The sequence below is a fragment of the Takifugu rubripes genome, chromosome 11, assembly GCF_901000725.2.
Source record: "Takifugu rubripes chromosome 11, fTakRub1.2, whole genome shotgun sequence".
In the NCBI taxonomy this organism is placed as follows: Eukaryota; Metazoa; Chordata; class Actinopteri; order Tetraodontiformes; family Tetraodontidae; genus Takifugu; species Takifugu rubripes.
The window spans coordinates 1502415-1525061 of record NC_042295.1 but is presented as its reverse complement, the minus strand read 5'-3'; the positions used below and the strand labels follow the sequence as shown (position 1 = coordinate 1525061).

The 22647-nt window shown below is 51.8% G+C and overlaps 2 protein-coding genes across 7 annotated transcripts in view; one reads left to right on the top strand and one right to left on the bottom strand.

Moving 5' to 3' along the window:
* sgsm2 (small G protein signaling modulator 2) overlaps positions 1 to 4297 on the top strand; it is a 29825-nt gene extending 25528 nt beyond the window's left edge. For all 6 annotated transcript variants that reach the window (XM_029844029.1, XM_029844028.1, XM_029844027.1 and 3 more), the window contains 8 exons: positions 224 to 406; positions 479 to 865; positions 930 to 1054; positions 1152 to 1234; positions 1372 to 1481; positions 1656 to 1752; positions 1825 to 1992; positions 2292 to 4297. In XM_029844029.1, the coding sequence (XP_029699889.1) occupies positions 224 to 406; positions 479 to 865; positions 930 to 1054; positions 1152 to 1234; positions 1372 to 1481; positions 1656 to 1752; positions 1825 to 1992; positions 2292 to 2380 (1242 nt within the window). In that variant the 3' untranslated portion in view covers positions 2381 to 4297. The remainder of the gene's footprint in view (positions 1 to 223; positions 407 to 478; positions 866 to 929; positions 1055 to 1151; positions 1235 to 1371; positions 1482 to 1655; positions 1753 to 1824; positions 1993 to 2291) is intronic.
* Positions 4298 to 5535: 1238 nt separating this feature from the next.
* Positions 5536 to 17153, bottom strand: tpst1 (tyrosylprotein sulfotransferase 1). Its single transcript, XM_029844031.1, is given in 8 exon segments — positions 5536 to 6018; positions 6219 to 6274; positions 6678 to 6728; positions 9504 to 9702; positions 11695 to 12431; positions 12433 to 12718; positions 15511 to 15648; positions 16915 to 17153. Coding segments are annotated over 5 exon segments (1143 nt in total). The 5' UTR covers positions 12553 to 12718; positions 15511 to 15648; positions 16915 to 17153; the 3' UTR covers positions 5536 to 6018; positions 6219 to 6238.
* Between the last annotated feature and the right edge of the window lie 5494 nt (positions 17154 to 22647).

The following is a 22647-nucleotide window of genomic DNA, read 5'->3' as shown; positions in this document are numbered from 1 at the left end:
CTTATATCCAAGACTTCACCCTTAAACAACTGTTTAAACAACTAAACCTGTGAGGGCCAGAGAAAATCTGCTCACCCTCTTGTGGTCCTCTCATTGAAGCATGTACAAGAACACACACACACACACACAAAATTAGCATACTAATACGATATGTACGATTCAGCCCTGACATTGCCATTTATGTCCATGCGTCTCAATGGCTCTCTTTATTCTGTGGGTGCAGATTGATGTGAAGATCAGCGAGCGGTACCAGCAGGTGATGAGGGAGTGGAAGGCCTGCGAGGTGATTGTGAAGCAGCGGGAGAAAGAGATGCAGTCGGCCATCTTTGCCAAGCTTTCGTCGGGCAGCAGCATCGACAGCCACGTCCTGCGGCTGGTTCACAGGGACTCCACCCTCAGCAACGAGGTGCCGCAGCTCAACATACGATTCGAGGGAATGATTTGCCTTATTAAAAAGGACCGTCCCCTCCTCCTTCAGGTCTTTATGTCCGTTGATGAGCCAGACCCAGGCAGCCAGGAGACCCCCAGTGGATGGGACAGTACCCCCACCATGACCACCCTGGTTCCTCCGGCCGCCGTCCCCCAAGAGGAGAGGCCTCTGGTGGAGTTCGACTCCCCTGACTCGGGCCTTCCGTCCTCCAGAAACTACTCTGTGACTTCGGCTCATTCCCAGAACCTGTCCAGCATAGACGACGGCCAGAGCACGGAGGAGGAAGGCGCCGGCGGGGAGGACGCCAGGACTCCGGGCGTGCTGGGGGGACGTCAGGACTCCCTGAGCGAGGACAGGCTGTGCAGCCAGCTGGACAAGCTGGTGACCAGCGGAGCGGCAGCGGACGCGGTCTCGCCGTCGCTCTCTTCATACACGGTACGTATGTCATGAGGTCTGGAGCGCGTGGAGAAGACGTGACGGGCGCGTCCCCATTGCACAGATCGAGCTGCTGGACACCGTCGCCCTGAACCTCCACAGGATAGACAAAGACGTGCAGCGCTGCGACCGCAACTACTACTACTTCACCGCAGCCAACCTGGAGAAGCTCCGCAACATCATGTGCAGGTGTGAGAGCCACCACACGCACGTCAGAAACACCTGTGCGGCAGGAGACGGCCGCCACAGGAAGCCCAACCTGCTGACTTTATGTCCTCTCCTGCAGCTACGTGTGGGAGCATCTGGAGATGGGCTACGTTCAGGGCATGTGCGACCTGCTCGCTCCGCTCATGGTCATCCTGGACGATGGTGAGACCTTCACGCCACTCACACTCCATCTCCTCGTGCACAGTTGCGCAACATCTATCTGGAGAACACAGCAGTCACACGGTACATTGACGTACATTGCGTGTGTGTGTGTGTGTGTGTGTGTGTGTGTGTGTCAGAGTGTCTGGCGTACAGCTGCTTCACTCAACTAATGAAGAGGATGAGTCAGAACTTCCCCAACGGTGGAGCCATGGACACACACTTTGCCAACATGAGATCACTGATTCAGGTAATAAGTGTGTGTGTGTGTTATTTGTATTATTTTGATAGTTTAATAAGGGAATAGTGGCCTATGAGTAATTATACAGCCACCTGTGCCCCTTCTTATTGATATTCCCTCTTGGGAGTGTAATTTCCCTTAAAAGAAGAAACGAGATTTTCTCTCCTCCGGTTCTGATGGCAGATTCTGGACTCGGAGCTGTTCGAGCTGATGCAGCAGAACGGAGACTACACTCACTTCTACTTCTGTTACCGCTGGTTCCTGCTGGACTTCAAGAGAGGTGAAGCAAACAGCGACTTCCACACGCGGGTTGTAGATAGGAACGAGGGCTGATGTGGTTCTGTTGGTCCAGAGCTCCTGTACGAGGACGTCTTCGCCGTCTGGGAGGTGATCTGGGTGGCCTCCAGGATTTCCTCGCGGCACTTTGTCCTCTTTCTTGCCTTGGCTCTGGTCACAGTTTACCGTGAGATCATCATCGACAACAACATGGACTTCACGGACATCATCAAGTTCTTCAACGGTGAGAAGCGATTCCTCTGGGGGGGGGGCCCAAAATGGAATGGTTTAAAGCTATTTTAGCTATTATTTATACAGAAACAAACAGTTAAAAGAAGCCAGTTCCTCTTCTCTTAATGACCAGAAGGATGTGGCTGATTGATGCTCTTGTATTTACAGTTTTGATGAATGAATTAATTAATTCTATTTATGTCCCCTCGCCGTGTGGCGCCGCCTAGCGGCCGTAGCCCAGATGGAACCTGCACATTGGGAAAAAGCCCGTTTGAGTTTCTATAAGTGACAAACCTCTTTTGTCTTCTGCAGAGATGGCTGAGCGTCACGATGTCCAACACATCTTGAAGGTAGCTCGTGAGCTGGTGCACAAAGTCCAGTCTCTGATGGACAACAAGTGACAGAAGAAGAAGAAGAAGAAGAAGGGGAGCGTCTTCCTTCCCTCCCTCAGAGGGACAGAGTTTTTCCAGGCCTCCACCTTTCCAGAGCCCATCCAGGGAGTCCAGGTCTGCTCTCTGCCCAGGTGAAGGCCCCGGGCATGGTGCCGGAGCACCTCTGAGGTGGCCCAGCTCTGGAGATCAGCCTCAATCTGTTTACATGTACCTTTTGTCCCCTCGGAATGCCCATGCTGTCTGTCCAGACATGTGGAATTGTCTGCATGCTTGTGAGTGTGATCACACTGTGAACGCATCCTTCGGTTTACCCGGTCCTGCAGTGCTTGTGTGCGTGCATGAAAACACCCACACACCCACCCACACACACACACACACACTCTCCTCCAGTTTTCCAGTCTCTTGACTCTGAACATGTTGGGTGCCTGAAATGACGTTCCGTATTTTCAGAGAAGCAGAAGTCTTTGCCACGAAGAGGTTCTCATAAGTGACCAAATGGACTGTGCCAACTACCTGATCGTGAGTGTTTTCTACTGACAAGCATGTGTGTTTTTACCCCCCCCCCCCTCTTTTCCTTTTCAAAAGTCTTCAGTCCCTCACAAATGTTGCCTTTATGAGAAACAGCCCGAGGTACTTAGTTGCACTTTTTGGTGAGCATTTCCTTCTCGCTGTCTGTGGAGGCCTCACCGGGGTCGGCGGGGGGGCCAGAGGCAGAGGAAGGGGCAAAGTGAACCGTACTGAGCCCCCGAGGTGGCGCCTTTACTCCTCGTTCCAAGAATAAACCGTAACAGCAGAGCACAAATTAAAGAGAGAAGCACACAGTTGGAAATCGCTTACAGATGAGGCTTTTAAGATCAATTCTGCTCGTTTTACCTTCCAACAAAAAGTGACGTTTTAAGCCAAATTCTCAGTCGCGGATTTGAGGTGTTTATTTATATTTTTTTAATCGTCGCGGTAGCTCTTAGAAATTCTCCCGGCCCTCCCGTCGAACCGTGTGGCACCATCACAGACGGCCGCAGCTGCGACCGGTCCCCTTTAATCTGGACCGGGACTGGAGTCAAACATGCTCACGGAAAATTGGCTAAAACGGAGGAGAAGATCTCTTTGTCCTCACAGAAGCTGGTGTTAGTACCAAATCTTCCAGTATTGGTAGAGTCAGTATTCCATCTCCACCCTCTCTACCTGAACAAGGCTGCGTTTGATCGGTCGTCCAGCGGACCGGCGCCTGTGATTCCCGTGCCAAGAGTCTTCCCCATTGCTGACATGTACTGTAGTCATCCCACTCTGAATTCAGTGTGATCCCAGGAGCTGAGCCTCACCCCCTGCCCCCCGCTGCTGCCACAGTGAGGGGTCAGGGAGGGTCCAGGTCCATAGCAGAGCTTTCTTTCCCTTTTTTTTTTTTTCTTCTTCCAATCAGGACCTTGTGTACCAAAGCCTTGAAACAGCCCCCTCTGTGGCATGACGACAATGTGCAATTTCATACAGCATCTTGAGACCGACTGTTTATCACGTGTGTAAAGTATTTTTGGAAGAAAAAAAAAACAAAAACATTAATCTTGGATGATTTAACTACTGTGCAAAATTCTGTTGTTTGAGAAAATCTGTCAGAGTCTATATTGATGTAAATATAAAAACCGGAAGCCCAATATTTCTACGAGGACGGTCGGAACATATATAACTTATTTTGAGATCTATTTTTATGTTGGTTTGGCAGCACTAGTCAGAGGTATTACTGTGCAGAAATGCGGAATGTGTGCAGACTATGTTACACGGTGACTGTTAAGTGTTCTTTCTCAATGTCGTGCACTGACTTTGGATTTCTATTTATTCAGAGAGCCGATGATTGCGTTGCTGATTATGTATCGATCAGGATGTATCATTTGCCTTGATTGTATTATTATTATTAAAAAAGAGGTTGTTCATTTATGGGCTGCTCCTGTTTCCGTTTTAAATGCATCACCCGATATGGTGGCTGTGTCCCATCACGAGTGTGTAGCCTAAACTAGCCGCTAACTAGCATTCTGATTGCATCAAAGACGTCATTGTGTAATAGAATTACGTTGTGAAATGTATTAATGCAAACATTTCATGAGTTTAAACCCGCGTTGTCATTAAAGTTATGGCATAAACCCGAGGGCGCCTCGAGATGCAGCACGTGCATTTTGAAGGTCAGTTAAAAAAAATGGCCGCCGTGACGTCATTAACGTGGACGCGTTTCACCTGCGGCCAGTGGGAACGGCAGGATCGTCCTCGTCGACGGAGAACTTAATCGTGTTTTAATTTAGTCATGAGTGGACCAGCAAACGTTCCTGGAACTCAACTTTTGATTAGCACGGATAGAATACGTGGCGCGAGCCGACCGCTGCTAGCTTCTCGGCTAAGGTAAGTCACGCGCACACATGTAACGACTCCAATTCTGACGCGTAAATCAAACGTCACATTTAAACGTACGTGTGATCATCTGATCACAAATCAACCACTATGTTATGTAACCTCGGATTTCTACCATCTATCAAAAAATGTAGCCGCCGCAGAACTTTAGTTAGGTCGATTTCTCGTCCCTTAATTGTGACACAACTGCGTATAAATATTGGATCTATTCAAAGTTGTACTGCTTTGTCAGACTGTAAGTGAAGGCATCACAGTTGATGGACAGTTCTAGTAGCCAATTGTACGCGGCTGTGGGCGGGTAAAGATGGGACGCAAATATAAACGCAAGTTCACATTTTCCATGAGCCGAACTTAAATATCTAAGACATTTTCTATGTACACAAAGGCCTGTTTCCCTCAAATGTCGTTCACAAATGTGTCTAAATCTGTTGGTAAGCCAAGATCCTGCATCCACCTCGCAGGTGTGACACAAATCAGACAGCTTCATTATTACACAGGTGAGCCTCACAAGACCTCTAAAACGAGCAGGTTTAATGTGTTGGGGGTTGCTGGTGTCAGAATCTGGTGTAACCACCAGCTCAGTGGAGGTCTGGTGAGAGATGTTTGTTCAGTGTAACGTCTACTTTGAGCCTAATTTTGACCTGGACTTGTCTGAATTATCCAGACTTCTTCATTTCATGTAACTTTTTAATTTTGAACCCTTAATAGAAGGTTGAATGGCTGTATTTCTGTAACAGTCTGTTGTGGATCATTCATTCAAAAGTTAGTGTTTTGAGAAGTGCACATTCCTTTATACACTTGGCCATCTGTGAGCCTCGTCATCATCGTCGTCGCCTTAAAACATATAAATTAGACACCAGTTTGTATAAAACAAAAGCATGTTTATCACGGTCGATACTTCAGTCTGAGTACCCATGACATTGCACAATACAAAGGCATGAAAAAAGTAACATTAAAATAAGTATTGCATCTTCCAAAAGCTAATTTGTCGTTCATAAATACGCACTGATTTGATGTCACGCTAGTTTCTGACAACAGAATCACTTTCTAAACAGGCAGGACATTTTTAAAGTGATGTGAAACAAAAATTACAATCAGCAGACATTCTGTGGTTGAGACAAGTGTCTTTCTCACTGTACAGTACAACGTTAAAGGCCAAGAGATGAGTGGTGGCGGCCCCCAGGAAGAGGCCCGACGCTGCTGATGAGACTAGCCATGGGACCTTTGCAAGGCATTCAGGACGTGGTAGATGAGACCTGTTTGAATTGCAGGAAAGGGGACGTATTATTAAACTTTTCCTTAAGGTGGAAGCATTTTTTTCTTCAGTCAATTACAGTTTTACAATCTAATTTTTAAGATGTTGAAACTTGTTTCCGGGTTTGTCCACCAGGGGGCGACAACGCACAAAGTCAGTCACAACCAGGATCACTCACGAGACAAACACGTGTTTGTTTACCTGTTGGGGTGGATCCTCTCCTAGCTGGGGTTGGGATTCTCTGCAGACCTCTGCATCTGTGAAGGAACACATGGAATAATCAATATTCAGTGACTCCCTGCCCTGATGAGGAGTTTTCACCCTGCATCTCCCATGACCGTTTGTCAATGGATCACTTATGCAAACATGGCAAGCCTACAAAATATCTCCATGACAACCAGCTACAGTGACTGTGGGGGGGGGTCTCTCACTCACAAATGAGCTCATGAGACATGCAAATGAATGAGGTGGAAGCCTTCCATCTGACTACCAGCAGAGGGCAGAGGTGCTCTTCGAAAATGACCCAGTGAACTCCAGAAACATGAAAGTGCCGCCTGAAGGTTACGTAAAATGTCCAGATTAAAACCCGAAGGTTCCAAAACGTTTGACGATGGGAGGTGTGGGGGGAAAGCCCAACGACAGGCAGAGACGTTACTGTACCTGTGATTGTTCTTTTAGAAAATCTGGAAGCTGAAATTCACCTTTAAAGACCTGGAAAAACAAAGGACCAACTTTAGAAGCTGTGTGACTTAATCAGCTGGATTGTTTTATTTTGTTTTTTTGATGGTTGTGATCAGATTTTCTTTTAAGTGACAAACACTAAAACAGGTCTCTCTAGTCTACGTGGTCGGCCCAGATTTTGCCCGTCTGGAAACCTTAAATCCACCCTCTGGGATTCGTCTCCGCTTCCCGAGGCCGCCCTGGACGGCAGCGCCGACGCCTCCTCCCGTGTGCTGCCAGGCGTGTTTGAAGTCGACGCGGGGCTGAAACCCTCAACCGTCAAATCGTTTCCGACAGCGGAGGCAGAGCGGCGAGCGCGTGTTCCCCATTTCCTCATGGCTGCCGTCTTTCCCGGGCTCGCCGGGGCTCTGGGCAAGACCGTTCCCAGTCTGTCCAAACACAAATGACCCAGCAGGCGGAGAAGAACTGGAGCAGAACGGCCAGTGTTTGTGCACGAGATCACAGGCTTATGGGTGATAAACGCAACAGCGCCGGCACTGGTAATCTCCTCGGACCTCGAAATGACCTTTTTTCTACACAGAATATCGTCATTTTGACTAAAATCGTAGGAAAACGAGCCACAATATTCCGACTTTAGCCCCCTAAAGAGTCCAGACGTAGTCAAAACACAGCAGTGGAGAGCAGGCTGGCGTCCCACAGGCTTGAGGAGAGCCCGTCTGGAAGGGAACAGCACATTTGGGTCAGCCAAGTTACACTCGGCAACAAGTATCCGGCGCTGGTGCTAAACGAAACCTTCGGCCCCTCAGCCGGAGCGTCGTGGCCGCTGCTGGGAAACCCGACACATTCAACTGGTGGGTCCGAACCCGAAGGAGGAACTCAACTGTAAACTGCCGAGAGGATACAGCAGCTGCGCATGGCTCCGAGATCCACGGTCCGCTCCCAAACGAGCCTCATCCGGCCTGTAAAGCTGCACGTACCCAGCGGCTCAAACCACATTAGAGGCAGACTGGGCTCATTTTAGCCCAGCAGAACCACCAAGCTCTCAATAACCAGTCCAGAACGACCCAAAGCAGCAGCCTCACATCCCAACGCTCCAGCCAGCACCACGAACATCTGTTAGCATCCCCTCGTCGCGTGGAAGGCGGCGTCCGGCCGAGGCGCTGGACGTTTATTCCTCATGATCTCATTACTGTTACGGGAGAGAAACTGAGAAATTATTGATCCTGTGTCCATCCCTCACCAGGGAACAAGCACAACTTCAAAGCCACTTAGAAGATATCGATCGCGGCTTTGAGAGCCTGACGCCTCAGCCTCACTACGCAGAGACCTGGACCGGTCTCCCAAAGTCAGGGGAGGGGCGCTGGGGGGGGGGGGGGGGGGGGGGGTCCCATTCTGCAGCACCCTTCCACAGGTGACACCAGTGACTCCGCCCATTCCGGGCTGACGGACCAGCGCCGACTCCACGTGAATCAAAGGGTCGTGCGGTAGCTAATGAGCCAACAGGAGCTAATCTATGCTAACCAACAGCTTCGGTTGACGTGGCCCCGTCTGACGGGACGTCACATGACCGGCGTGTCTCATCCTGCTGTCCTGTGTTGTCAACACTTCCGAGCCTCCAGAAGGAAAAGGTGCTCTAATAACTTGCAGACGCCTCAACCGGAGCGAGCTACGCCGTCACCGAGACACGGCGAGGAGTGTTTACAGACGACGCCGCCGCTGAAAAAGGCCAAAAGAACAAACACGTCAGTCCCGGGATGCCGACTTCAAAGGCAGGGAAGCGGCAGAGGCGGGATTTATGCATCAGTCATCAAGAAGCGAGCCAGCTTAATCATCCCAACACCAGGAAAACAGGGATTTTCGGACCTCTGAAGGTCAGATTTGACAAACTTTGATCTGCAGAAACCAGAGAAACAGATGTAATGAGCTGGACGGGAACGCCGCCTCCATCCATCCATCACTCCGTAAAACTGAAAACATCTGTCAGCACCCGCCGAGGTCGTGACCCTGGCTTCCCGTCAGCCACAGGAGGAGATCCCGGCACAGCGCCGCTGGATGACGACGCGCCGAACACCGAGGTGGCCACCGCGTCGTCTGGGACGCCACTTCTTTCCCTCCTCTCCCCAGTTTCCATCAGCATTTGTGGTCGGACACATTTTTCCAGTGAATTCCTAAAGTCGCTTCACGTCTGACTGTGCCAATGTTTTCCACTCGAGAACAGTCGGAACAGGCCAGGAAACACGATTAATGGCACCATAGTGTGTGTGTGCGTGCGTGTGTGTGTCCTAGCTTTCCAAATTCCCTGGAAAAGCCATCCAAGATCAGAAAACTGGGTTAGAGGCCCCTTTTCCACCCAACCTTCCTCCAGTTGGACGGCTCTGAAAGCTCATCCGAAACATTCTGGGATGTCTCGCCACGTTCCGGGCTGGCGAGCGAGACAGGAAACGGCGTCGACCGTTCAGAGGAGGCCCTGATTAAACGCGTTATCGCCCTTCTGATTGCCCCTCTTAGCACGCCGAGCGAGTCGGCATCAGAGCGCCAGGACGACCTTGAGAGCTCGCCTCCGCAGACCGCCAAAAATAACCTGCCGTCTCGTAGCTGAGACCCGGAGAAGCTGCAGCGCCTGTCACCAGATATCAGCTCGGAGCGTTTTAATAAAACATTCTGCTCCAGGAATAGCGAACGCCCTTCGCCAAAGCACCCGGCGAGGACGTCGCTAAGCTAGGCTAAGCTAGGCTAACGGAGTTCAAGTTCTTACGGTACAGGAAGAGCAGAACGTCATCCAGAACCCTCGTGTCTGGTACTCACCCGCCTGGTGTTGTCCAGAACTTTGGGGTCCGGCCGACCGTAGTTGGGGGGGTTAGCGTGGGGGTCGTAGCCCAGTCGGGACAGCATGGGGGCGATGACGGCCATGTCCCTCACCACGTCAGCGGGAATCTTCCCCACCCATTTGGACAAGGCCTCCACGTTGACGGGCTTGATCACCTGGTCTGTGGACCTCTCCACCCTGGAGACCAAACAAAGGCGTCACATGATAAGAACCGGGACAAACATGGCGTCCGTCCGGCTTCTCCGCCCTCGCTACTCGCTCCTCTGCACGACCAGCAACCCCCCCCTCAGGGAACGGGTCGGGAAGCACGTCAGGGGACGCCGGGTGTTGAGGCGGCGGCGCCATCAGGTTGGATGGAGGCGATCGCGTTGACCCGTCATAAACATTCACACGTTACCTCCATCAATAAATCACGGCTCAGAACAAACAGCCCCCCCCCCCCCCCCACTAATGTACCAGGATGTAAAACACGACAGGGTGACAGGAGAGTTGGTTCTTTTCACACATTTTAACATATTTTGACATATTTCTGAACCAGAACCAACCGTTTGTCTCTAACACCCCTCTAAACACCCCACCGCTGGTCATGTGATCACTTCCTGTCAGGCCGATGCTTTTAATGGTCTGCTGCTCCTCTATTATTCATCTGCGCCCCCCCCCACCCCCCCAGGCGGTGTTCTGCATCTCCGAGCGGATGGCTGGTCAGTGAGGTGGTGTGGGATGTGGGGGGGGGTCAGGTCGCCGGGGAGACCTTGGTGGAGACAGAGGGCACGAAGTGCTTCCTGCCAGGTGTCGGGGGGGGGGGGTTGACTTTAATGCACTTCGGAGGAGGTGCAGCAAAACGTTTATGATGGGAAGCAGCAGGGGCGTCCTCTGATGCTGACCTGATAGGTCCTGGTCCAGGTCTGGGATCAGACCTTTCTGGATTCACAGGTCCTGTTCAGGAAACAAAGGTGCCCCCCCCCCCAATCAGAGAAACCGCTCAAGGCCACCCCCATTATGATTCACTCACAAAACATTCCCATCTTCGCCAGTCGTCTCCTTTGATGCGGGACAAAGCGGTCTCCATGGTTACCCTCCACTCAGGGTTGAGGTCTTCTTTCATTAATGTTTCATAGAGTCATCGTGTGTGTGTGTGTGTGTGTGTGTGTGTCTCTCTCTCTCCACGGCCCTCGGCTGCTCAGTGTTGCAGCAGACTGGCTGGGGGCCACTTCAGGCTCTCCTGAAGCACCTGAACACACCTGAGAGCTTTTAGCGGATTAAGAGCGGGTGTAAATGCATCGTCACAAACATTCGGAGTGCCGGGGGGGTGGGGGGTGGGGGGGACGAGGAGTGCATCGTTGGCTAAAACAGCTCGAGATGAGGAGCCAAGACTCGTACTTGGCATCGAACATTTTTCTGATTATTAGGATGAATATTAATCAGAATTGATGATTCGAGGATCAAAGGTGACGGTGCAGAACAGTTCTATGAAGTTGTTTAGCAAGGACATGCTAATAGTAGCATAGACACGCTTTATTGTATAGTGCAGCTTCCAGGAACAACGTGTGTGTGTGTGTGTGTGTGTGTGTGTGTGTGTGTGTGTGTGTGTGTGTGTGGCTGCGGCTGAATCTTCTGTTTCGGTGCTACGTGGCAGGAAGAGTGTGGGAGCAGACAGAGGTGAGGAATGAGGTCATGCCCCTGCAGCAGGTTCTCCATGACGACCAGAGACCGACCTCAGAACGCTGAAACTCCAGCGGGACAAAGACCAGAACAAACAGAGTCCAGCAGAGCAGCAGCAGCCAAAAGGAGGTAATGAGAAGCTTCCTTACACCTGGAATTAAAGTCCTGCTCCAACACTGGAGGACGTGTTCCCAGGCCAGAGTAAGGACAGGGACACCTTTGGAGCTTTGGGGGGTTTTGGTTCGTGATCCTCTGAATCACATCTGGTTAAAAGCAGAAAGTGCTTCTGATCGGCAGCAGGGAAGTGGTCGGATTAAAACTCTCCCAGGCTGCATTCCAGAGGGGTCAAGCACCCGAAAAAGTCAAGGATCCTCCAGCTTAGAATAACAAACCCGGGACAACGTGCTGCAGATGGGGATCCAGGGTTAGGGAACGCTGGAACAGCTCATTTACAACAGCGATTTTGGCCTTAATGGTAACGTTTAGACGAGAGGATGGCAGACTTACTTTGAGAGGGACACTCCTCCAGCTTTCCCGATGAGCTCCTCGTGGCGGAGAACCGCATCGTTCCAAGGAATATCCAGGAATTTCAGCAGCGTCCTCATCCATTTCTCAGGGTGGAGGACCAGCTGCTCGTAGTGCACAGGCAGGCACTTGTCGGCCGCCTCCAGGCACTGAGTGTACATGGTCTCTATGGCCCGGTTCCACTTGGTCAGGCAGTCCCGGTAGCTGCCCAGGTCGAAGCCGGCGATGGTCACCTTGCGTGAGATCATCGAGTGCACGGAAGCCCGGCCGTCGCGGATCATGAGCACAAACTTGGCGCGAGGGAAAATCTTGGCCAAGTAGGAAAGCGACTTCAGAGCAAAGGGGTCTTTGTTGCACAGGAAGTTGGCGGGCTCCCCGTGCTTGACGATGATCTCCAGCAGGAAGGCCTGCATGGCGGCGTCCAGCACCTCGTCCGTCACGCCGGCCTCGTCCAGGCGCATCTTCTCCCGGCCGGAGCGACTCCACATCTGCTTCATGGCCAGGATGCGCGGGATGACGCGGGTTTCCTCCCCGCACCGCACCTCCGGGTGGGCGTCCAGCATGGCGCGCATCAGCGTGGTCCCGCTACGAGGAACCCCCCCTATAAATATGAGCGGCATGTCTTTGTTGTAAACAAACGGGGCGCTGAGGTTCTGGCCCGTCCGTAGCGCGGTCCTCATGCTGCCTCCTAGTGCCGACAGCGGCAGGACCCCCCCCCAGCTGGCTGCGCCCCTCGATGCGGTGGTGGCACTCCATGGCGTGGCGGCCCAGGTAGAAGACCGTGACCGAGCTGATCACCAGGCAGGCCACCAGCAGGTTCTGCTTCAGCTTGCCGATCATGTTTCAGGCCACAGGCGGGACAAGACTTTATCACCACGGGGCTAATTCAGGGGCGGGGCAGGGCGGGGGGAGAGGAGGCGAAGGGTGATGAAGGCTCCCGCCCTTTAGGTTTGCTTGCTGGGAACCGGGCATGGATCCAGGTGATGGGTCCCCGACTCCATGAGTCCTGGAAGCACAGACAGCCGCGTTAGTTCCGAGCACAAACCGGGACGGATTCTAAAATAACCCGAACGGACGCCTGAATCGAGAAGATTCCGTTTCCGTTGACGGTCCGTCCGCGATCTCGCCGTGAAACACGAAGCCGTCGGAGCTGCTCTGATGAGTCGGCAGAACGAACGAACCCAGAGAGGCGAATAAGCAAAACCTCCGACGTTCAGCTGTAAGTCAACACATCTGCACCGTGGAACTTTCCACGTGGGCGTGCACACACGCTCGTTCTGTGGACGGGGTAACGTGTTGTCGCGCGCAGACGCTTCCCACACGTAAATCAACACGCCGCAGCGAGCCGGAGGCCTTCCTGTGTGTGGGCCGGGTTGTTAAAGAAACGCCGCTTCTGGGGCGGGAAGGACCAGAGCGACCTTATTAACCAAGTCAATATTAGGAGCGCGAGCTAGCTACAACCAACACAAGCTGCAGCAGAACTGATAAACCTTATCTGGACCGTGGTTCTGACCCCAGAAAGATGAGGGGAGAGGAAGCGTGGGGAGGTGCTAGCGTGTTCTTCCGCAGCGGGAACGGTGACGGGAATGTAACAGGCCGCGTTCCGAGCCCTGAAATGTGCGCCGCCGCCGCCGCCGCCGTCGTGAAGTTTTAATTAGGCGCTTTGTTCCGTCTCGGCAAACTCGCGACTTTGGAAAGTCTGGAGGAAGAAAGCTGTTCCCCACGCACACACTGTTGTGTTTAGGAACGCTCGTCAGAGCGCATATTTGGCCGGGAACGTCACGGCCCCGATGAGTTCCATCAGGATTAATCACACTGGCCAGAACACAAAACAAGCAGCGGTAGGATCTGGGTCTACGTTTGGGAACGCTGCCTCCCGGTGCTGCTCTGCCTCTTCTCTCTCGCCCACCCACACATCTCACATCTTTGCGCCCCCCCTTTAGCGATTCGGCGTTACAAGCAGAGGCCGGAACGTTCCCGCTGGAAGTGGGACAGAAAGGCTGTTTGAATGCGCTCTGCACACTTTAACTGCGTTTGAGGTTCGGAGCGGCATCGTGTTCCACCTTCCACCGGCGCTGAAACGTGTCGGCGTTAAATTAATTGCGGCTCCTCTCTCCTGTTACCGACACTGTATCCTGCTCGTGGGAGATCCTCCCCATTGATCTGTTAGGGGAAGCGCCAGCGGCTGAAGTTGCTCTCTGCGGGGCAACGGTGAAACCAAACCACAGCAACACTTAATAACGAGGACGGCCCGGAGAACCGGCCGGTGACTGACGGTTGGGAAGCAAACCACAACCTGTTCAAGCACCGGTTCAAGGGCGCGTTGACACGCGGAGCGTAGCAACGGGGGATTGAGGAATCGGCCATCCGATCCGGAGGAGCGTCCAAGCACCGGAACCGCCCACAGGAAGAGGCCGAGGTCACACCGGAGCGCCCTGACCAGATCCCATCGTCACACGTGGGATTTTCCAAAGTAAAAACATTTAAGGGACGACGGAGCAACAATCGGGGGGGAAGAGGGGGGGGGGCTTTTCAGGAATCCTGTCTCGGTATCTTCAACGTAAACACGGAACGCCATTCAGTTTCCATCATCTGAAATTTACACAAGTCACATTCCGGAAGAAAAAGAGGCTGGAGGCGCGATAGAAAAGCCTGGGCTGTCCTGGCAGCTCCCCAAAGCCCCCGTTCGGGTTTCCAACAAGCCCAACGGTTTCCCAAAGTCTCCGAGGCAGCGGCAACACTTGTTTTCCAGCAAATGCTTCCATTACCTGACTAAAAGCTCCAGCACAAGTTTGTTAGCGATGCTAACCCACCCAAAAAAAAACAAACCCGCTCCTCAGAATATAGCTTAATGAAGCGACCTTTAACCTTCCTCAGGCCTGTGATTTGGTGCATTCTTCAGTCACCCCCCCCCCAGGCCCCATCATAAATCACATCCTAATGAAAACCTCAGCACACAGGGAGAATCACGAGAAAGATAATCCAGAAGTACTTGTTCCAAGCTAGCACGCTACTCTGACATTATGTGCAGGGATTACAGGGCAAACACAACGGAAGAGGGCAAACAAAGTCGCCCTCCACCCCCCTCATTAGAGCTCGAGTCAACCTTGTGTCCTCGGGGGATTTCATTTGCTTACGCACACGCCGCAATTTATGGCCTGCGAGGAGCCGCTGTGTGCAATTAAAGGAGAGACGGATCTGATGAATCCGTTCAGGAGGAAAGAGGACTCCTCAGCCTCCATGTTGGTGTTACAGCCCACAGCAAAGAGGGAAACATCAACCTGTCCTGTTAACGACCCAATCTAAACAAATTAATGAGGTTGTTTGTGCTTAACCACCCCCCCAGATAAAGGATCACACACACGCGCGCGCACGCCGTCCAGTTACCACGTCACACACACACAGACGTACTTGTCAACCATCTAAAAGGGGGAGTTTAAGGCGGCTCCTGTCCAGAAATGATGACATTTGCCTTTTAATTAGCTTAATAGAACAGCTAAGGAACAGCCACCTAATAATGCAGCAGCTGTTCCTCCATGTCGTCCAACATAAACGCTTCAGTGTGTCGACAAAGACGACGCTGTTTGAGGCCACAACGGGTCACAGGCCAGCCCACACACACCCACACACCCACACACACACACACACACACACACACACAGTAAGACATCAAACAACCTGATTGGTTCATCCCACTTCCTGGATGCCGGGTTTAGAACCTGCCGATAGTCATACAGGTAATATAGAGAATTAAGCAAGTATTTCCTCCGCTCTGACCATGGATCATCACCAGCTCACCGTGGATCACAACAAGTCTTTAATCCGGCCGCTCCCTTGATCTCGTTGGCGTTTGCCAGCAGCTGTGGTCGCCCAGCTGCAACGCTGAGCTCTAAAGACGCCCAAGAATTCCTGCTGAACGCAGCAGAACCCTTTAATCTGGAAACAAATCACATTTCAGCGTTCTGGGAGGACCTGAAACCCCTTTCAAACGGCCTATTTTTGTTGCAACAACCGGGCTTCCGTTGTCATCACACATGCAAGGTGTCGCACGCAGAGGAAGTGCTGGGCTGCGTACGGCTCAGCGGCGTCCGCAGGATCAGAGCGCCGCATCGCTGGAGCAACGCAAGCTCGACCTGGCAAACAACCAGCAGGTGTAGCCAAGGAGCGAAGGCGGTGACCCGTCCGACGCCTGGCTGGGACGCAAGTAAAAGTCCCGCGTTGGAATTATGGAGGCGGAGCAGCGCGTTGTTGTGGCGGCGTTGCTCGGAGACCGGCGTCAAATCAGCCCGACCAAGGTAACGGCGGCTTCAGAAGCGTTCTGGGCTCTGACCTCCCCGTCCGGCCCTGCGGTCGAGACCTTCGGGGTGTGGAGGGGAGCTGATCCCACATCAGAAAGGGCTCTTTGGAGACACTTCACAAGCGGGAGAGGAGGCGCACAGCTGCCGGACCCCGATGATCCCGATGTGGCAGCGGGGGGGGCTGCTTCAGATGGACGCACGAGTCCGAAGAATCCAGGTCCACAGCTGGAGAAGCGGTCGCGTCCCTCCGGCCTGAAGACCACCTCTGCGCCGCAGATGTTCCTGCTGGACCCGAGCGTCAGCGCGTCTCTACCGAGGAGCCACAGTATTTTCCAGTCCGACACAAACTGGGAAATATGAAGCCCCCCGTGTGGAGACGCGGGGCTACTGTCTGATATAGTGGAAAAGTTAAATGTGAAGACTCTTTGAGACTAATTTAAACCACATGTGGAGGAAATGTGCTAGATGTGTGGACTGAATGTGGCCCCTGTATCCAGCTCGCACGGCGACTTTAACCCCTGGTTGGATTATTGACCTTTAGCGGGTTTCAGACGGGACTCCAGCAATTACGTGCATGTACCATGTGTGTTGAAGCTCGACGCTTGTAAAGATGCCCTCGGCGATTAATGCCAGTAAATATCGCGATTCGTCTTTTGCCCTGTATCGTAGAAGCCCTGCATCAACACTCCGCCCCGGCTAAATGTACCGACAGCCATGATTTTGTGTGATAATAGATCACCCCGAATAGCGTCTCCACCAGCCGTGGTAGCCCACACGAGCAACGTTATATAAGGAAAACGAAGATTGGGCTAAGCTAAAGGTAGCCAGAACCGAGCGGTCACGGACCCCGAAGCTAAAGAGGAGACGGGTTTTACACCAACGCCACAGCGCCCCGAAAACCTACCGACGCTGCGGTGCGACGCAGGAGACTCCGGTGTGTCGCCGAGGAAGGTCCGTCGCCGTCCAATGGGCTTCTGGGGTCACTTTCCGGGCATTTTCTGTGTCCGGAGACGGCGTCAGTGGGTGAGCTTGTTGCGCTGGTTGGAGGACTGAAGTCGGGGAGAACGTCCAGACCAGACCGCTCGGCTGGTCATGAGAGGCGAGCTGTGATCGGTCGGGAACTCGGAGAGGAGGAAGTGTGTCTGAGATGCTGATTGGTCCAAAGTGTGGGGGCGTGGCTAATGTAGATTTAAAAGAGCAGGACCTTGGACGTTATGAGGATCAGTGCAGATAAGCTGACGCATGTTGTTGTTTCATGGGCGCGTTTCAGTCTATTTGGTTGTTTAAAATAAAACCTTTTTCAAATGTCATCCCTGTGAGCATTGGCACATACATGAGGCATCAATCTCACGTATCCACATTGTTATTTGGCTATGGGGGGGGGGGGGTACATTTCATAAAATGGCAGTGGTCAAAGCTTTGTTGCATTACGGGGTCACATGATGAAACCGACAGAGTCGAGTGTGGTAACCACACGTGGACTGCAGAAAACAGCTCTTTGTCAGTCTAACTGGCAACAGACTATAGCCATCGGTCTCAGAGTCTGATGTTTATTGTCAACGTTCTGGACAAACGGCAAAGATTTGTTGCTTAATCTCGGAATTTCTGATTTTACAGAAATGCGAGATGTGAACGATGGTGGTCCTGGTCCCCACTGTCTTGACAGAAGTTTATTACGAAACAAGCAGCTAAGCAAACACACTTCCTATCAGATTTCCATCTGGGAATAGTTTACGGAGCACCGTCTAGCCAAAAATCCTGAATATACGAAGAACAGAATCATTCAGATTAACAGGAGATCGTCGCCACACGATGAAGAAGAAGCAGTTTCTGTCTCAGGGAGGAGGACCACCCTCCTCTGAAGGTCAGAGAAAGGCCGAGGCAACGGCACTAAAAGCACATCGCGGCCCTCTAAAAGCAATCTTTTAGGTTTCAGAAGCATTTTCTGCTGCTAGCGAAACCGCTGGAAAGAGGCGACAAAAAGGGGGAAAGTGGGCCGTGATCAATGATGCCATTATTGTGGACGCTCTGGTTTCAGTCACACGGAAGAGTCAGCAGCACTCAGCGTCTCCTGCGGAGTTCAGAAGTGCACGTCATCCGATACGAGCAGACGGGGGAAAGAAGAAGAGCAGTGTGGCTGTTTTGATAGCCGATACGGATTCTTATCAAAGCAGCGGCGACTCTTGAATTCACCCTCTTCCTGGGATTCAAAACAACATTTACCTTTATTTTAAAGGCACAGCACATCAAATACCTGGAAATGTGATTTATTGAAATAATGAAACGTATGGATTTATCCCCAGAGCGTGTTTCCCATGAGACTCATTTCCATCAGCAACAGCGCCAACTGTTGAGGGACGACAGGACGTGACATCACCGCGTCCTCCCGAATCCACTTGACCCTCCATTCAAGGTGGTAAAAGGCTGTCATGGTTCACAATGCTCCCCCAGAGGACCTTTTCTCAGGGGTCCGACGCGCTGTGAGAGCGGATGGGGGACGGGAGGAAGCGGGAGGAAATGTGCGACGTCCAACAATGCCCTTCACCTCTGAGGGGGGGTGAGAAGGTCAAGGTGCTGAGGTAACTCATCGCTTATAGAACGTGGCTGTACCTCCCTTATATCCTAGGCAGGCTATGCTACATGCTAAAATTGCCATTTGAGGTCATCTTGGAAGAAGAAAGCTAACAGCTGCAGGTCCAGAGCGGCGCCTGCCCGCGTCCTCGGCTCAGCCTGGATCAGCGCCTTGTTAAATCTTCCTTCAAAATCTGTTTTTTTATTTCTGAATCCGTTGCTCAGTGGATCCGATTGAAAGCAGGAACTCAGAACTAACCTGTAAAATGAGATTTGTCATTTTCTTCCTTCCTTTCTAAATCTTTTTCTTATGCAAGATTGGTGAAGAAATCTGCCGCCGGTGCTGCGGTTTGCACATTTCCGTGGGTGGTTCTTGTCCCAAGCACAGATAAATTACAGGAGTGGAAGAAAAATGAGGTGTACTGAGTTTTTGGACTTTTTTAAATGTCTGACATCAAACGCACCCCAACATTACAGCTGGCTAGGAGCTAAAATGCTACATAGCTCCAGCAAACCTTTATGTTCTTCAGTACACATTATTTAATGACCTCGGTTTAGTAATTTAGTGATGATTGCGGAACAGTCTTGTGAACTTGTGTCAGCAGAGATTTCGGTACGTGGCGTTGCGCAGCTCCTAGCCTGAGCCAAACTATTAAACCGTAAACATGACGAGGACGTCCTCCCCCATATGGTGCGTTCCAGGCTGAGGATGACCTCAGTGAGGCAGATCTTATGGCTCCAGATGCAGGCGAGGGGCGGGGTGACGTCAGGGGGCGTGTTCAAACAAGCCCCGCCCACGCAATGAGCCAAAGGCTCAAAAACTGCCTCCAAGGCTTTTGTGTAAAAGGAAAAAAAATGTAATCAACGACTGGAGGAGAGTCGGATTCATGTTGTGGGATGAATGAAAGCAGAGCCAAACAGAAGGATTTAAAACTAAATGCCCCTGGCAGGGTTGTAGCAAGCTTCTTCAAGATTTTTCTGTCCTAATTAGCAGCGCTGCATCTGCCCTGATTAGCGAGCGGCTTTTCATCCCCTGCCAGCAACGGAGCGCTGAGGGTAGCAGAAGGAAGCGGTGGCCCAGATTCCCAAATATCCAGAGTGTAACGAGGTGAAGCGGCTACATAAAGAGATTCCACATGAAGAACTTCTGCTCTCCTTCACACTTCTTTAACGAGTATTTCAGGATCTGATGCTACACCGATGATTTACGGCCTCCAGAAAACATCAAAATAGCTGCTCAGCGTTTTGGGAATGATGCCAGGCCGAGGGAGATTGATGTCAAATCCACGTTGGGGCTTGAAGCACGAAGATATAGCATTGGGATGTGATTAGCTTAGCGGAGCATAAATCCGAACATACATGCAGTTTGGCAGCGGGCTGGCTCAGAGTTTAATCGCTGGCTCGGTGAGTTGTTTTTGTACTTTACATGTTCTCCCGTGTCTGTGTGGTTTCCCCGGCAACCGAAAATATGAATGACTCTGCAGGCAGCATGTGGGTCACGAAGCTCTGACATCTAATTTACCCGTATGAGTGATGCCTTCAAGGCTACCTTCTCTGCTTGGAAGCTAAATTATTTTCACAACGTAAAATATGGGAAAGAAATCAGAACCCAGAAGTCAGACGGGACCTGTCGGGACCTGGGATGAGGCCTTACGCTGCTCCCGAATGCTCATTTTAATGCTCTTTGCACCTTTATTAGAGGGGAAACCCTGGCTGCCACAGCAGCAGCAGCAGCAGCAGCAGCTTCCTGACCGGACCTCAGGACTAATGCGCTCTGCCAGGTCCTTGATGGATGCTCTCACAGCACCAGCGTGTGCAGCTGCGCTCCATCTCAATTATCTCCATATGCAGAGCTATCGATCCCGCATTAAACACAACGTCTCTTTAATAAATGCTCCAGAAAACAGAGGGTCAATCTTTCCGACACTGCTCGTTAAGTTGATGCCAGAGGAGCGACTTCCTCTCGGACGCTCCTGCTCACGAGCCATCAGCCGATGCTGCTCAGGCTGCAATGAAGGTGCGTTTTAACCTGCGGCTCGTGCTAGCCGCTAACAACTTAGCACGCCTTTGAACAAGTACTGTCCTACCTGTGCGTTGCCGTCATGAGAGAACATTGGGGAGGAAAAAGTGCCTTTTTGGACACAATCAAGTTCCTAAAGTGTGTTAAGTCTTTAAATGCTACAGTAGATGCTAACGGCTGATTAAGGGCCACTCTGGACGCCTTTAAAAGATTGCTCATCCATCCCGTGTCTGGGCGCGTCCACGGCGAGGTGGATTGATGATTCGGGCCGAGTCTGCAGCCGCTGGATTTATGTCCCGGGCAGCATTTTCGCTTTACGCCAAACCTTCCTCGCATCCTCTCTGCTGCAAACGAGCTAACGGCGGCCCAACCGGGCCTAATGCACTTATTGTTTAATTGGTCCTGACACTTTATTGTATTTTCGTCCCACTTTGCTGATGCTCCAGGGAGCGCTGGCCCTCGCTGGTGCCTCATTGGTGAAACCTGAGCTCGATCAGGACGATAGACTCCGCCAATAAGGACCTCCTGATTGCGCCGTGTCAGAGCTTCTGTCTCCGACTCAACTTTCGGATCGGGAGGAGACGGCTCTGGCCAGCCCAATATGTCGCCCAGACACGTAGTTGCACTTTTTAGCTGCTGGACTCTGTGTTCGATTCGTTAGCGCTGCTCCAGAATCTGACCTGTTTCCATGTTAGCTGTTTACAATGAGGAGACGTGTTTGGACTCACCGCTGCCATGGAAACAGCACAACAAGGCCCCATCCACAGATTTACGAGCTTGTATGATGGTGTTGGGATTTGTCCTCCTCTAATATCGGCCGGGCTGCGTTTGAATGTGGGGTTTTCTGAAGGATCGGCATCGGAAATGAGAACATACACAGAACAAGTCCCCAGTCAACCAGAACCAGAACTGTTCTGTTGAATACACAGGTGCCTGGCACGCTTCACGCAGCCAGGCGTGATACCTGGCTCACCCTGATACTGGCGAGGCCAGTAGAGGTCCCAACTGTACTAGCAGGAAATGCTTACGACCATTACGGCTCATCTGCTAATTAGCACCAAACCAACAGAGTTGATGGTAATGTGGGGGCAGTTAGACTGTAATTCCACTGAAAGCACACAACAAATTAACAAAGATAAAAATGAAAATAACTCTCAATGTTTGCAGGAAACAACTAAAATCAGTGTGTGTGTGTGTGTCGGTAAATACTGTTGAGCGACAGCAGAGATAATGGACGCGGGAGAACTTCCTTCCCCAGGATGTCATGAATGTTACAATGTTTGCCCAGCGAGCTTCATCTCAGAAGATCGATGCCGAAAGGAGCGCGGATCTGTTTACACAGCTCCTAATATACGAGCCAAGACAGATGGCTAACGTGCATTACAACAAATATTCCTCTATCACACACACACACACACAGGGCAACATTAGCCGAGTCACATGTGCAGACGTTAAAATCTAGATGTGGACTTTTAAATCAATGCTTCCCGTCACTGCAGGTGCTAAAAGCCGGAGATGTTCCAGGTATTGCTCTTGGCCATAATAAATATTTGAAAAGCTGCTCCCTGACCTTTCTGTGCGATGCTGCTGATGTCACGGTGACGTCAGGCGAGTTTGTTTTCAGATAGCAGCGTCCTTCCTTTCATGGGTCAGCGACCAGCGCGACATGTGACCAAAATGGTCGGATCTGGGAGGCTGCAGGGGGTCAAATCAGTTAAGAGCTGCAGACCTGAACCTGGTGGGGGGGGGGCATCGTCCAGGGAAGACAGAGAGCAAGAGAGCAGAGCCTGCTGGGAACACAAACAGCTCCTGTTATCATTCCATCCAGCAGGATCTGATGGTATTTACTGCCCGGGGGGCGGGGGGGGGGTTCTGAAGACGGTACTGGCTAATGGCAGATAGCCGCCATGTGGACAAACAGCCATCACAGCAGGAGTGGAGACGCAGGAACAGATCCAGGGGCAACAAGAGGGCTCCAGTTGACTCGTTCCTCAACTCAAAGGGTCCAAATATTCAGACGGGACGGAGTCGTTGACACACGAGTCG